This window comes from Petaurus breviceps, unplaced genomic scaffold, assembly GCF_028583685.1.
Source record: "Petaurus breviceps papuanus isolate PSGF00001 unplaced genomic scaffold, PetGlider_PUasm1.0 527, whole genome shotgun sequence".
Classification (NCBI taxonomy): Eukaryota; Metazoa; Chordata; class Mammalia; order Diprotodontia; family Petauridae; genus Petaurus; species Petaurus breviceps.
This window is the reverse complement of record NW_027186359.1, coordinates 272680-286967: the sequence shown is the minus strand read 5'-3', so window position 1 is coordinate 286967 and position 14288 is coordinate 272680. Positions and strand designations below refer to the sequence as shown.

At 55.1% G+C, this 14288-nt stretch overlaps 1 protein-coding gene across 1 annotated transcript in view; it reads left to right on the top strand.

Moving 5' to 3' along the window:
• Nucleotides 1-899: 899 nt before the first annotated feature.
• LOC138172380 (membrane-associated phosphatidylinositol transfer protein 3-like) overlaps nucleotides 900-14288 on the top strand; it is a gene marked incomplete at its 5' end in the record, with an annotated part of 46375 nt that continues 32986 nt past the window's right edge. The window contains 5 exons of the mRNA XM_069102135.1: nucleotides 900-950; nucleotides 5522-5598; nucleotides 6791-6862; nucleotides 7420-7655; nucleotides 13909-14098. Of these exons, the coding sequence (XP_068958236.1) occupies nucleotides 900-950; nucleotides 5522-5598; nucleotides 6791-6862; nucleotides 7420-7655; nucleotides 13909-14098 (626 nt within the window). The remainder of the gene's footprint in view (nucleotides 951-5521; nucleotides 5599-6790; nucleotides 6863-7419; nucleotides 7656-13908; nucleotides 14099-14288) is intronic.

Below are 14288 nucleotides of genomic sequence, written 5' to 3'. Positions count from 1 at the left end.
GTTTCTAAAATGCAGCTCTGACCAGGTCACGCCCTTAGCCTTGTACTGAAGCTCCTTTACAATCCAGGTCCCATGAACATTTCCTGCCTTAATTCACTTCCTTCTTTCCTTGACTCTCTGCATTCCCCATCTCTGTGCCCATGCTCATGCTGGCTGACCCCCTGTGTCTGCCCCAGCACAGGTCAAGCTCTACGTCCTCCACCAGGCCCTTCCTGATCCCGTAAGGACTTTGTGACTATTATCTGGGGGCATGGGGACATCCTCCCCAAGGGCCTGGAAGCTCCCTGAGGGCAGGAATGCTTCTGTTTTTGCCTCTGTATATCCATGGGCTAGCACAGAACCTGGCACACAGTAGGCACTTTTAAGTGGTCAATGAATTGAGTTCAATAGATGGACTGCTTCCCAGTTATCTGGGGATGCAGAGATGGGTGGGAGAGCTGACCCAGGGAAGGAGAGGCAGGGTTCCCAGCAGTCTCAGCGGCTGCCCCATGGGACAGGCCCAGTGATGTTCTATGGAGATGACAGCTGGGTTTTAGGTTCCCATCTTGTCATTCAGTTTGTTTTTTGAAAATCAGGCCTGCCCTGATGTGGAGAGGAGACATCAGGGGAGGGGAAGAGAAGGGAGGGATACCAGGGGAGGGGAAAAGAAGGGAGGGGATACCAGGGGAGGGAAGAGAAGGGAGGGGATATCAGTGGAGGAAAGAGAAGGGAGGGGATACCAGGGGAGGGAAGAGAAGGGAGGGGATACCAGGGGAGGGGATATCAGGGGAGGGGAAGAGAAGGGAGGGGATACCAGGGGAGGGGAGGGGTACACACTCAGGGTCTGCTCTCTTTGGGTACAGAAAACCGCAGGCTAGAGCCAAAATGCCTAATGTGTCCTCCTTTATGCCCTCCCATAGGAGATTCGGGGTCTGGTCTCTGCACATCCAGTGTCCTTCAGGAAAAACAGCGTGAGTTTTGCCTTGATTTCTCTTTGACTTGGTCGATTGCCTCTGACTGCTGTTGTTTCCTGGTTATTCTCCTCAGCTCCAGTGTAAAAGCTGCAGGATCCCAGGGAGGGCCTGGCCCTGCCCCAGACTCAGCTCAGGTTTCTCAGGAGCTGGGGTGCAGGGGGGTCAAGAACCAAGCCCTCCTGGGCCCTTTGGTCCCCTCTCTCTCTGCTCCCCCACTCTCTCTGTCTCTATCTCTGTCCCTCTGTCTCTGTCTCTCTCTCTGTCCCTCTGTCTCTCTGTCTCTGTCTCTGTGTCTCTGTCTCTGTCTCTCTGTCTCTGTCTCTCTCTCTGTCTCTGTCTCTGTCCCTCTGTCTGTCTCTGTCTCTCTCTCTCTGTCTGTCTGTCTCTGTCTCTCTGTCTTCTCTCCACCCCACTCCCTCTCTTCCTTCCTCTCCTCCCTCTCCTTCTCCTTTCCTCCCTCCCCCTCCCTCCCTCTTCTGTCACTTTTGCTCTCCTCAGGGGGTCTGCCTCTGTCTCTTCATTTCCCTCTTGTTCTGTCGCCTTAGTCCCCACCTGAGCCGCGGGCTCCTAGGGAGGCCCCTTGCCTCTGTTCCAACCCCCCCCCCCCCCCTGGGCTCAGCGGGCGCCCCCGGGGGGCCCCACCCCCCGCGGCCCCCGGGGGCCCCGGGGGGGGCGCGGGGCCCCCCCCCCCCCCCCCCGTGGGGGGGCCGCCCCCCCCCCCCCCCCCCCCCCCCCGCCCCGCCCAGTCCTTCCCCCCCCCCCCCCCCCAATCTCTCCTCTTTGGATACCCAGCCTGTCACATGCTAGGCCCTTACTAAGTAGGGTTTTTCATTCATAATCCCTTCCAATCCAACAAGCTTTATTAAGCACCTACTGTATGATCTGCCAAGTTCTGGGAAGTGCTGGGAACAATGAGGGCAGACAGGCCCTGCCCTTGAGACACTTACATGGGATGGGGGTGGGAAGGAGGGCACCTATAAAGAGATAAGGTGATTTGAGAAGCTCCCCAGGAGCCACGGGAACCAGGGAAGGATTCCCTTGGGAGGGAGAGGATGCAGGAGCTAGGAGCTGCACCTGAACTAGATGGGAAGGCCATGTGAGGGTCGGAAGAGAAGGGGAGTGAGCTGTCTGCTAACTGACCAAGTCTGGGGACAAGGAGAAAAGTCAAGGAGGGTGAAGGAATAAGCATTTATTAAACACCTCCTATATGCCAGGCACCGGGTGAAGGACTTCACAACAAACCTGGGAGGAAGATGTTATTATCCCCATTTTATAGATAAGAAAACTAAGGCAGCCAGGATGGTCAGGGTCACCATGCTAGATCTCAGGCTGGACTTGAATTCTGGTCTTCCTGACTTCAGGAGCAGTGATCTATCCACTGAACCACCCAGCGCTGCCTCAGGGCAGCAGCTTGTGAGCCTGGGCGATCTGAAGGTGGCAGTGCCTTTAATCAAAATAGGGACATTCGCTGGGTGGCCAGGTGGCTCGGCGAGTAAGAGCACCAGCCCCAGAGTCGGGATGACCTGGGGATCAAATCCGGGCTCAGATACCACCCCACCCAGAAATAACTGGCCACGTATCCTTGAGCAAGTTACTTAACCCCAATTGCTTAAAAAAAAAAAATCGGCACATTCAGAGATTGACAGAATGGGGGGGGGGTGTGGATTGAGTCTTGGTTGGGACATGTCGAGTTTGAGAGGCCCAAGGGACACTGAATTCTATGACAGAGAGCCTGGCTGAGGCGTCTGGAGGGAGGGGGAGGAGGACAATTAAACACAGGGCTGTGGCTGGCGGGGAGGGAGGGGGCCGGTTCCGTGCAGAGAGAACAAGCAAGGGGAAGCCCCTTAGCCCAAGGTGGGGGCCCCTGGCCCTGGGCAGAAGCCTGCTCTGTTCACTCCCCACTATCTTTCTGCCTGGCCACGGCCCCCATGTTGCTCTGATAATTAGGGGAATGGTAGACACAATTTGTGCTTTCCCAAGGCTGTGATTAAAATGAACAAAACTAGCCCTTCCAGCAGCTGGAGGGGGCAATGCGGGCGGGGGGAGTGCGGGGGTGACGTCCTGAGGGGGGAGGCTTCTACTGACTCGCTGGCAGCTTGGAGACGCTGGGTGCCGGACAGGAGTCAGTGAAACACTCTGGTCAGGAGGTTGCCAGTCAAACCCCACTTCAGGCGTTTCTCGGCTGTGACCATTTGTAATAAGACATTGTGATAGGGCTGTCAAGGCTGAGGCCTTCAACCAGTCTCCACCCCTCTGGTTTTAACCTCTGGTTGCCTCAAAGGACCCCCTTGCCTGAGCCAATCCAGGGCTGACCCTTTTGAGCAGACGGCAAGCTCGCTATTGAGCAGTGGTAGGATCAAGGTCCACTCCGAGGCTTGAGGGAACCCTGATCTGGATGCCCCGGCACCCTGCCTTCCTCAGCTAGAAGCTGGGTCTGATCCCTCTTCTTGTAGGCAGAAAGGGCTTTCTGCTCAGAAAGCAAGGTGGGAAGGTGGGGGAGAGCAGGCCTGTCCTAAGCCAGAGCCCTGAGTCAGATCTGTGCATCAGGTGGGGGGTGGGACTGGTCTGGCAGAGGAGCCAAGTCCTGCCTGGGTGACCAGTCTGAATGAGGCAGGGGGGCACTGATTATAGAAGGCCTAGAATGTCCGACTCAGGCTTTAGGATGTCAGTGGTGTGACTTGGAAGATACAATCTTCTGTAGAAAGGGCTAGAACACCCATCTGACTTCCTCTGGCCTTTTCATCAGGGACACCCTGACTATGTACTTAGTCCATTCTTGTAAGGCTCTTTATAGCCATGGGAAAGCAGGTGCAGGGGCCAGGAATAATAATAGCAATAGTGACATTTATGCAGGGCTAGGGGCCGCCAGGGGCCGCCACAGCGCACAGAGCACCCAGCCTTGGGTCAGGAAGACTTCTTCCTGAGTTCAAATCTGGCCTCAGACGCTTCCTAGCTGTATGACCCTGGGCAAGTCACTTCACCCTGTTTGCCTCAGTTTCTTCACTTGTAAATTGGGATGATGACTCTGCATTACCTCCCTCTCAAGGTTGTTCCAGTGAAAGCATTTTGTCACACTCTTAAGTGTGAGAGAAATGTCAGCCCATGTCATGGCAGAGGGCTTGTCTGCTACTCTGCTCCCCCAGGAAGAAGGATGTCCCCGGTGGAGACATGGGGTCATGACAGCTGGAGCTCAGTTGCATGACCAGACCCCTTGATTCTTTTTTTTTTTTTTTTTTTGCTTTTTTGGAGGGCAGTTGGGGTTAAGTAACTTGCCCAAGGTTACATGGCTAGTATTTTTGTGTGGGTGTTAAGTGTCTGAGGCTGGAACCGAACTCAGGTCCTCCTGACTCTAGGGCCAATGCTCTACTCACTGCGCCACCTAGCCGCCCCTAAGACCCCTTGATTCTTGCTCAAATGGGGCTGTCTGTCTGGTGGTCCTTCCTCCATGAGGGGCATCCCCTCCTTCACCTGGCCCAGAATTCAAGGTCCTCAGCCCCAGCTCACCCACAGCCAGTCTGGTGTTCAAGGTCTCCAGGGAGGAATCTTGTGGACTTTGGGGTCTCCAAGATCACTCTACACTGTGATGAAGCATGGGGGAAGCATGCCCCAAGTACAGGAAATGAACATATGCCAGTCTGTGGCCAGGGATCTCTACTCCAGGCAGAGAGGCCTGCAGTGGCAATGGTAGCGGCAAGGATGGGTTTTCCTTCCCTTTGGACAGCATGGCTCCCTCTCTAGCTCCCTTTTCTCCCTATTCCAATCTAGACCAGTGCTGTGTGGCTCCCAGGGTAACCCTGGGGTGGGATGAGGGAGGGGCAGTTGTGCCCTTAGTAGGTCCTCAATGAATGTAGAGTGAAATCTTAGTAGTGGTGGGAACAAAGAGGTCCACACAAGACAGTATGGCCGGCACATCAGGGAGGTGTCAAGTGAGACAGTTCTGGCACCTTAGGAAGCCCCCCACCCCAGTTCTCTCACCTCTCAAAATGGTGGCTCCACCAGTGCTGGCCAATGCCTCTGAGGATGCTGTGGTCTGCCTCTAGGAGGGCTCTGGGTTGGGGTTGGGGGGGCTGCCTCTGGGCTACCCCTCAGCTAGAGTCAGTGCAGCAGGCTCACAGTTTGGGGTCTCAAGACACCTTTACACTTTTTTTTTTTGCTTTTTGGAGGGCAGTTGGGGTTAAGTGACTTGCCCAAGGTCACACCGAGTGTCTGAGGTCAGATTTGAACTCAGGTCCTCCTGACTCCGGTGCTCTATTCACTTCACTTAGCCACCCCTGACCCCTTTACACTCTTAACATTTATTGGAGACCCCCAAAAGCTTTTGTTTATGTCAGTTATAGAAATAACATCCTAGAATTATTATGCAAATAGATTTGACCTTGTGGACCTCCAGGGGTCCATGGGCCGCGCTTTCTCTGAGAACCACAGAGAGCCTGGACTTTGCTGGGCATGAGCACCCTCTGCTGTTGATTGGAGGGCATAACCCTTCCCTAAACAGACTATGAAATGCAATGTCTGAGCCGTGATGCTTGCTCTTTTTTTCTCCCGTTTGTTCTTCCTCCCCCACACAGGAGAATTATACAGAGTTTCTTTGAGAAGACAGAAATTTCCAGCCCAAGGCAGCATTGAGATCCATGAAGATGCTGAGGTGGGTGGTTCTGCAGGTCCCCTCCCAATCCAAATATGAACTCGAGAGTGGATGGAGGACATCTAAGTCCCAATTCTTGGGGTCAAGGGTCCAGCTCTTTCCCCCAAGAATGTTTTAGCAGAAGGGGGCCCACTGATCTATCCTGCCCTCAGGTGACTTTCTCTGGCTCCAGCCATACTATAAAGAGGGGTTTTGGGGGGAGGCTGCATGATGAGGGGTCTATTGCCTACCCTGTCAGATCTCTGGTGCAGAAGGGCTCTTTATCTTTTGTGAAGACCCTTAAATGCCAAACTGTGGATCTTGAGTTGATTCTAGAAGCAGCAGGGAGCCACAGCATGCTTGAGGGCAGGGAAGGGACATGATAGTTCTTTGTCTCTTTGTCTCTCACAAAGAGTTTCTTATCACATGGCTGAGGTGAGGCGTGCCTATGACTTCTGTTTTACCAATGTACAAACTTTGACCCAAATGGGAAAAACACTTACTCCGCTGGGTGGAAGACTTTGGAGCCAGGCTTGCATATACCTAGGCTTGCTCTCTAGGGCAATCCTTCTGGTGACTGAATGGAGGCAGGGAGACCAAAAAGGAGATATTTACTGCTGTAATCTGGTGATTAGGGCTGGTCCAGCCTAAGCAGAAACAAGAGGACAATGACATCCAATTTGTTCACATTTGGTCTCAAGTGCCAGAGGACCATGACAGGGGGTGTTCAGCAGGCGCCTGGTGATGGACTCTGGGGAGATGGAGCTGGTAGTCATCTGCAGAGATGGCAACTGAACTGGGGATAGGAGGGGGTAGGGTGAGACAGAGGCAGAGACAGGCAGAGAGAAGAGGAAGCTGGACAGAGACAGACAGGCAGAGAGAAAAGGGGGCTGGACAGAGGCAGAGACAGGCAGAGGGAAGAGGGTGCTGGGCAGAGACAGAGAGGCAGTGGGATCAGCTGAGGGCTTGGGGGAAAGGGACTCCAGGGGGGAGGAAATTCCTCCCTTGGCCTTAGCTGTCTCTCCCTTCTGCCCTCTCCCCTTCCTTAGTCACTGAGAGTTTAACCTTTTTTCCCTCCTAGCCCTGAGCTCCCATGTCCCCACTGCTGTCCCAAAATCTTTCCAAGATGGCCTCTAATTCTGTCCCCTCTCTGGCTGCCAGCCTAGTTCACCTCATTACCTTTCACCTAGACTCCTGTATGGTGTCCCAACAGGTCTCCCTGTCCACGCTGCCATCTCTAATTCATCTGTGGCCCAGGCATCAAAATAATCTTCCTAAAGTTCAGGTGAGGTTGAGGAGTCATTGAAACGCTATAGACCTGGGTTCAGATCCATCCCTGGTATTTACTCCTCTGACCTCAGTTTCCTCTCCTGTAAAAGGCAGGCCTTGGACCAGCTGGCATCCCAGGTCCCTCACTGCACTAGCTCTAATTTTACAAATCACTCCTTCCTCCCAAACTTTCCATGGCTCCCCATTCCTTCTAGGATAAAACAGATCTCCTCTGGTGTGTAAACCCCTCATGGCCTGGCTCCTCCCCTCCAGGCAGACTCCCCAGACTTGTGTTGCTGTCTCCTGACTTCCCCATGCTTAGTTCACGTCCCTTCACATCTCCCCCTGTTGAGGTCCAGCCTCAGTTTCACCTTCCAGCTTTCCTTGACCCCCACTGTCCAGTTAGGGGTGACCTCTCCCTCCTGAAACATCATTTTCCCCATTCTACCCATGTTGTGGGCACAGCAGGTCTCCCCACAAGGGCCAGAGGGGTAGGGCAGGGAGGGCGGGGCTGGCAGAGGGGCAGGCAGCAGAGCAGGGCAGTCTTCCTCACTTACTTGGTCTGTCCTCCAGGGAAGCCCTCAGCAGAGGGCTTGTAGAACACACGTTCTCCTTCTGGTGCTGCATGGAGGTAACATCCTGGACACAGGCAGCGGGGACCCAGGCTGCAAGGCTGCTGACATCCACACCTTCAGCTCGGTGTTGGAGAAGGTGACCCGCGCCCACTTCCCCGCTGCTCTGGGCCGGGTTCTCACCCAGTTTGTCCCCTGCCCGGCCATCTGCTCCCAGGCGTTCTCTCTTATTTCCAAGTAAGTTGGGATGGTGTTGGGATGCTGCAGGCCTGGTGCCACAGTACCCCAGAGTGGGCATGGGCATTGGCATGGGAATGAGTGGGCATTCAGTGCCAGCTGTCTGTCTGATATCATTTTTGTGCAAACATGTAGCTGTCCCTTCTCCTCAGAACTTGTCTGACCCCACCAGCAGGAAGAGTCTGGTCTGTGAGAAGCTGCCAGGTGCTCACACCATGGCCTGGGAGCTCTGCCACCCCTCTTACATAAGGACGGGTCCTTTGTATGCTTTTTGTGCTCATTGGTCTATTGGTGAAATGGGCTTGAAGGGCATATTTGTGTCTGTGTCTTGTGATTTGAGGGAAGTGGTCCCTTGGCCGGGCATCAATGGGCCAGCGTTCTTACAGGAGAGGCAGTGAGGTAGGGGGTATCTGGTGGAATGGGAGGGTGGCATTCTCTGCAACATCAATGCTGGAGAGAGCAGAAAGGAAGGAATCTGGGGGGCATATGTTACTCCTGAACAGTCCAAGGACAACCCAGGCCCTGGAGGTGGCTCACTGGGCCTCTGCCATAGGCTGCCCCAGAGGTGGATGTGTGGGTGTCCCAGCTGAGATGGGACATGTTATGGACCCCATCGGTCATCAGTAGGAGGCAGGAGATAGCCCAGAGGCTGCCCAGTAGGACCCATTGCCTCCCCCTCTGCACTAACCCCCCTCTCATGTTAGTCTGGAGAGCAACTTCCAGACTGTCTTCAGAGAGACTTTATCTGTCCCGACCATGCTATGTGAAGGTGCCAAACTCTGGATGTGCCAGGGAAGGTAGAGGCTGGAACCACAGGAAAACGTGCCGGCCCCTTGGACCAGGAAGTTTCCTGCAAGGCTTGGAATTAGCTACCAGCCAGGCAGTCCTGAGGCCTTTCTGCAGCTGTGACTATAGCTGGGGTAACCTCTTAGGTGACAGTGAGCACCCTCCTGGGCAGCTGGAGTGGGGGGTCACAGGTCTGGACCAGAGCAGCGTCCCCCCGCCCAGTGTCTGGGCTGACTAATGCTGCAGACTTTCCCTGTGGAGACCAACCCACTGCTTCTGGCCCTTGCAATGGAAACTGTCCCCCAGGGACTGGGCTCAGCTTTGGTGCACTTGAGTCCTTGAGGAGCCTGGGGCCCCCTGGGATACTGATGTTGGGGCTTCTCCTTAAGTGTCTGGAACTGTGAGCCAGGAGACCAGGGCACAAGACTTCGTGGGGCATGATTCAGTCTGAATGGAAACTATGACCTCCCTCCCTCCTGCCCTCCCTCTTTTCTCCCCTCCTCCCTGCCCTTCCTCCTGCCCTCCCTCCTCCTCTTCCCCCTGGCAGTTCTGGGTCTTCCTTCAAGACCCATGCAAGATTGCACTTTGCCTCCCTCTTCCATTTCTGCTGTCACCAGTGACTGAAGTTGGTCCCCCAAACCTGGGTTCCTAGGGACCTGAAATTGAGGGATTAATGTAGCCGAGGTGAAGCAAAGAAAGCCTGACCCCTGCCCTGAACAGCCTTGGGAGAAGTGTGTGTGCCTAACCCTGCTCTGGGAAGCTTCTCAGCCATCCTAGCTGGGGGGACCTGCTGGGGATGGGAGAGGGAAGAGGGGTAGATAAGCTTTTGGGTGGGGGGTCATCCAGAAACCTGGCTTAGAGACCCCCTCTTTCACTCACCCCTTTGCACATACATGTGCACACACACACATGCACAGACACACACATCAATCAAACAGAGGGGGAGAGACATGGGGTGAGGAGGTAGGCCCAGAAGGACTCAGAGTTGGTCAGAAGGAGGACCTGGAACCTGGGCCGGGGAGCTAGGGGGTGGACAGCTGCCTCCCATTGCTCACCACCTGGGGGTGGGCACAGGTCAGAGAAGGCCAAGGCTGGGGGCCTTGTCACCTCAATCTCTCTTCTCTGAATCAAAGAGTGAAAGGCCCCAGAGCTCAAGCCTGCCTAAGGGCTGGAGGTAGCACCTTCCATTCTCCCCAGCCCTCCATGTCCCCAGGCATCTCCTGCTGGCTCTGCCTGCCCAGACATCAGGAACCCTCTTTCTCAGGACTCCCCCTGCCACCTGCTCTTACCCCTTGTTTCCTTACCTGAGTCAGGAAGAACCTTAGCCCCAAAGTGGGTGACCAGGGCCCCAGAAAGCCAGGCAAGCAGCCCTGCAGCTGCTGGCCTCTCTTAGAACTCCAGGGACAGATCTGGGCACTTAGCCTCACTGACCTCCATATATTTAATTAATAGTTAACTAATTAATGATTGATTAATTGTACATTAAACCCTGAAAGAGGCAAGCAAGGACAGGAGCCCCTCCGTGGAGAGCCAAAAGCTTGGGCAGTGATTGAAGAGCTTTCTTCTTGAGTGGACTCTTGGGGACCAGCTCCAACAGATGGAGGGAAGGCAGGAAGGAGGAGGAGGCTTCTTACCCATCAGGCTCACTCCAGGCCTCCTCCCACCCTCACAGGGAGCCACTGTACCACCAGTCTGGGGTCAGCCAGCGGAAATGCTGTATCCCCACAACCAGAGATCTGAGTGGGCTTCCTGAAGTCATGCTCGCAAGATGCACGCTTGGCATGAGCACAGTCAGGGCACTCCAAGAGAAGCCAGTCAGTGATGGGCTGGGTCAGCTTGGAGGTGGAGTGCCCCAGTGATCTGTGCCATCTGTCTTGGAGAAGGACACAGGGGACCAAAGGTGAGGGAGAGCCAACCCACCGGAAGGGGAAGGCAGAGTTCTCCAAGACCTCGGCAGGCTAGTGGGTTGGGCATACTCAAATGTGAGGAAGTTCTAGAATTTGTTGCCACATTTTGGACACCATAGATCTTTCCCAAGGTACGCCTCCCCTTAGCGCTGTTCTAACATAGCCCGTTGGATGGGGCCAGGGCTGTGCAGTGTCTCTGGCTCGGCTTTACTCAGACAAAGAAGTCCTATTCACTAGGCCATAGCTTCTGGCTCTGGCCTCTGGGCCTCAGCCTAAGTTTAAGTTTATTCCTCCTCTGGAGAACACTGGGGACACAATGGCAAAGATGACCCAGTCCCTGCCTTCAGCAGGCTTGCATCCCTTCGGGGAGACAGCATGGCCATTTTGGGAAGTGGGCACTGGCTCCTGCTGGCCACTTGGTGGTCTCTGATGGTCACTGGGACGGGGCTCTACTGTGACCTGGTCCCTGACTCTCCTGGTGCAAGGTTATGGAGCTTCTCTGGGCTTACAGCTTCTGGGTTCAGAGGAGTTCTTAGATGAGGGGCTGCTGCCTCCACCCCACAAGAGGAAGAGTGACCACCCTGACTTGGTGGTCTCTGCTGTGTCACAGCCCAAAGGCCAGGCTTTGAGCCGCAGCTCCTTTGAAGATAGAGCGAGTGTGGGCTCTCCCTTTCCATTCTGTCTTTCTGTCTGTGTCTGTCTGTCTGTCTGTCTCTCTCTCACACACACACACGCACACACACATGCACACACATGCATGAGTGCGCAGAAACTCTTGCAGTTCTTCCTTTGAAGGAAATGAAAACTTTTAGCTTAGAGACTGGAAGGAGGACAGGCATGATAGTCATTTTCTTTAAGAATTTAAAAGCTGTCTTGGCATGGAGAGACTAAAAGTATCCTAACTGGCCCCAAGGAAAGGGCTAGGAGTGATGGGTGGAGAAAGGAGGCAGAGCCAAGTGGCATGGGTTGCTGACCTTGTGAGGGGCTAATGTCACTTGTCAGGAGTCAGTGACATCCGCTTCCGACCTTCCAGCTCAGCAGTGCTGTGAGTTGGTGTTTTCTCATTAGCCCCAGGACCAAACTCTCTGGCCCCAGAGAAGTCCATGCTTCCTTGTGCCTGCAGACTCTAGGTTTTCCAATTCCCCCAATTCTGGGTCTCCTAAACAGATGACTGGGAGATACAAGGGCCAAGCATCTTGCAGTCTGCCATCACATCCATGGGCCATGGCCAAGAATGCCCTTAGTCACTGGATGGGCGCCGCCTCTGACAAACAGTCCTGGGAAAGACCTTACTGCAGAGGCCAAGACCCCCACTGCATCGGGGCCATTGCCTGTTGTGCTGACTCTTGTCTCCCCATTGCCTTCCAGTGATGCTGGAGGGGAAAGCGAGGCTGACGACTTGAGGCACTTCCATCTTGGTTTGGTCTGAGTCACGTGCAAGTTGCGGCATCACCCCATGATGTCATTGGTACTCTTCCAGATGGCCAAACAACACTGAGGGTGCCAAGCGCCAGGCATCTGTGCTGGGCTCTGGGCAGTTTCACTTCTTTATCCATGATCTGAGTAAAGGCAGGCTCATCCAATTTGCAATGACCCCCATGTGGGAGGGCCAGGGACCACATTGGAGCATTCCAGAAGCAGGTGAGAGGTTAGCCCACTGGGATGGACATGGTCACCTGGAAGCTGGGCTGTCTGGGCTGAATGGAGAAGTTTAATATTGGGGGCTGTCAGGAGATTTCTCAGGAGCCCATGGTGGGAGGAAGGAGAGCTTTAAACTGAAAAGGAAAAGGGGAGACATGGTTGAGAGACAACAGCACTCTTGGTAGTGGGTGAATCCAAGGAAAGAGCCAGGAGGAAACCTGCTGGCCTCAGGGTCCTGGGGACATCTCAGGTTAGGGGTCTGTGCTCAACCTGCAGCTTCTGTTACTCTATGGGATTTTTGCCAGTGGGAATCCACTCCAGGCTCTGAGTCCCCAGACTGTGGGGGCAGGAGCCAGGAGGGGATCATCCCCAGCACCCAGCACCATACCCTGCATATAAGAAATGCTTATAGATGGATTGGATGACTAGGGATTTCTGTTTCCTGGCCTGTCCCCAGTTGGTCCAAGTGCCCAGGACAGGATGAGTTGGGTGAGAGGGCTCAGGGAGCTTAGGGGATCTGGGACTTTGTGAGAACGTGGGAATCTGGGGGTCGGGCCAGTTCCTAGCCAGCCGCAGTGACTGGAGAGGAGGGCTTGGGTAAGGGGGCAGGGAGGCAGGGGATGTGCTGGCCCCTGGGTGTGCATGTGTGTGTTTCCATGTGCTCTGTGTGTTCTTAGTATAGGCACACATGTGTCCGTGTCGGCATGGATATATATGTGTGTCTATGCCTTAAATGCCCTCATGTCCGTAAGAGTGTGTGAGTACGTGTATGCGTGTGTGATTGTGTGAGTGTGTGTATGTGAGTATATATGTGTGTATGTGTGTTAGAGGGCCCCCAGGAACTAACATCTGTGCACCAGTAAAACCCAGACCGCGGGGTGTGATGCTACTGTGGCCACATGTGCTGATATGTTAACTTCCAGAAGCATCTCCGGTTTGTGGCGAGAAGCTGCCAGAGGCTGCGGGCCCCCTGGCCCTTTGGGGGGCCTCCTCACCCTGGCCGCCAGGCTCCACAGGGCCATCCAGACAGCAGGGAGAAGAGCCAGGAGCTGAGCCCCCTTTATTGAGTTTGGGCTCCAGAACGCTCCCATCACCCCAGGCTGCCCAGGCTGAGGTGTCTCCTTGGCCTCAGCTGAACCTGCCATCCAGGGCAAGAGGAGCTCCCATGTGCCTCTGGAGGTGTCTCTGTGTACAGACATGTACTTACATATACACAACTCGTGTCAGCCCATCCGTGTGTGTGTTTGTGTGTGCAGGCTACATTTCCTCAAGTTCCTAAATGTATCTTTCCTTCAACACTCTCTTATTCCCCCGGGGGCCCCTGCCACCCGGCTCTTGGGCCAGGCAAGGCCTGCTTCCCCTCCTAGAATGCCATGAGCTGAGGCTAGGCCAGGCCAGGTTCTGAGCATTTCAGCCTGGAAGCCTAAAGTATGGACTACAAGCAGACTGTGGCCAAAGCCATACCGTAACGCCTGGGCCCTGACTGGCCAGAGCTCCCTGTGGCCCTCCTCCCCTCCTTCACTCCCAGCTGGCAGGCTGGGCTCTTTTCCGTCTCCACACTTTTGCTCCCCCAACAGCCCACTGCTGGGGGCTGCCATCTCCTCTCTCTTTTGGGCTGCTGCTGCTTCAGGAAGCCCCCTCTTCCCTTGCTTCCAGCTCTCCGCCGGCTCCCATCTGAGCTCTCTGCCCCATGTTGGCATCTGAGGCTTTCTCCCCATAAGCAGGGGTCATGCCCTCCTTTTACACCTGAATCTCCTCTCTCCCACCAGAACTGAGCAGGGGGCTCAGGACAGAATCTCTCCCCTTTCCTTGCCCCTCAAAGCCTTGCGGAGCCCCAGACCCTAACTGCTCCCAGACCCTCTCAGCCCAGCCTGCTGAGCCAGGATCCCTGACTGCCTGCCACGGTGTTTTCCCTCCAGCCTGAACCCCTACAGCTACGATGAGAATTGGCTGAGTAGTAGTGAGGACCACATCCCACTGGCTGCCCTGCCCCTGCTGGCCATCTCCTCCCCCCAGTATCAGGATGCAGTCGCCATGGTGATCACCCGGGCCAACCAAGTCTACAGCGAGTTTCTCAAGTCTCCGGATGGGATCGGCTTCAGTGGGCAGGTAGGGCTGGGCTGTCCCACCCTGGGTGCCAGCCCCAGGAAGGGGTCTGTGTCAGTGGGCACATATGACTGCCAGCCTGGGTGCCAGCCCCAGGAAGGGGTCTGTGTCAGGGGGCACATGACTCTGCCATCCTGGGTGCCAGCCCCAGGAAGAGGTCTGTGTCAGTGGGCACATATGACTCTGCCAGCCT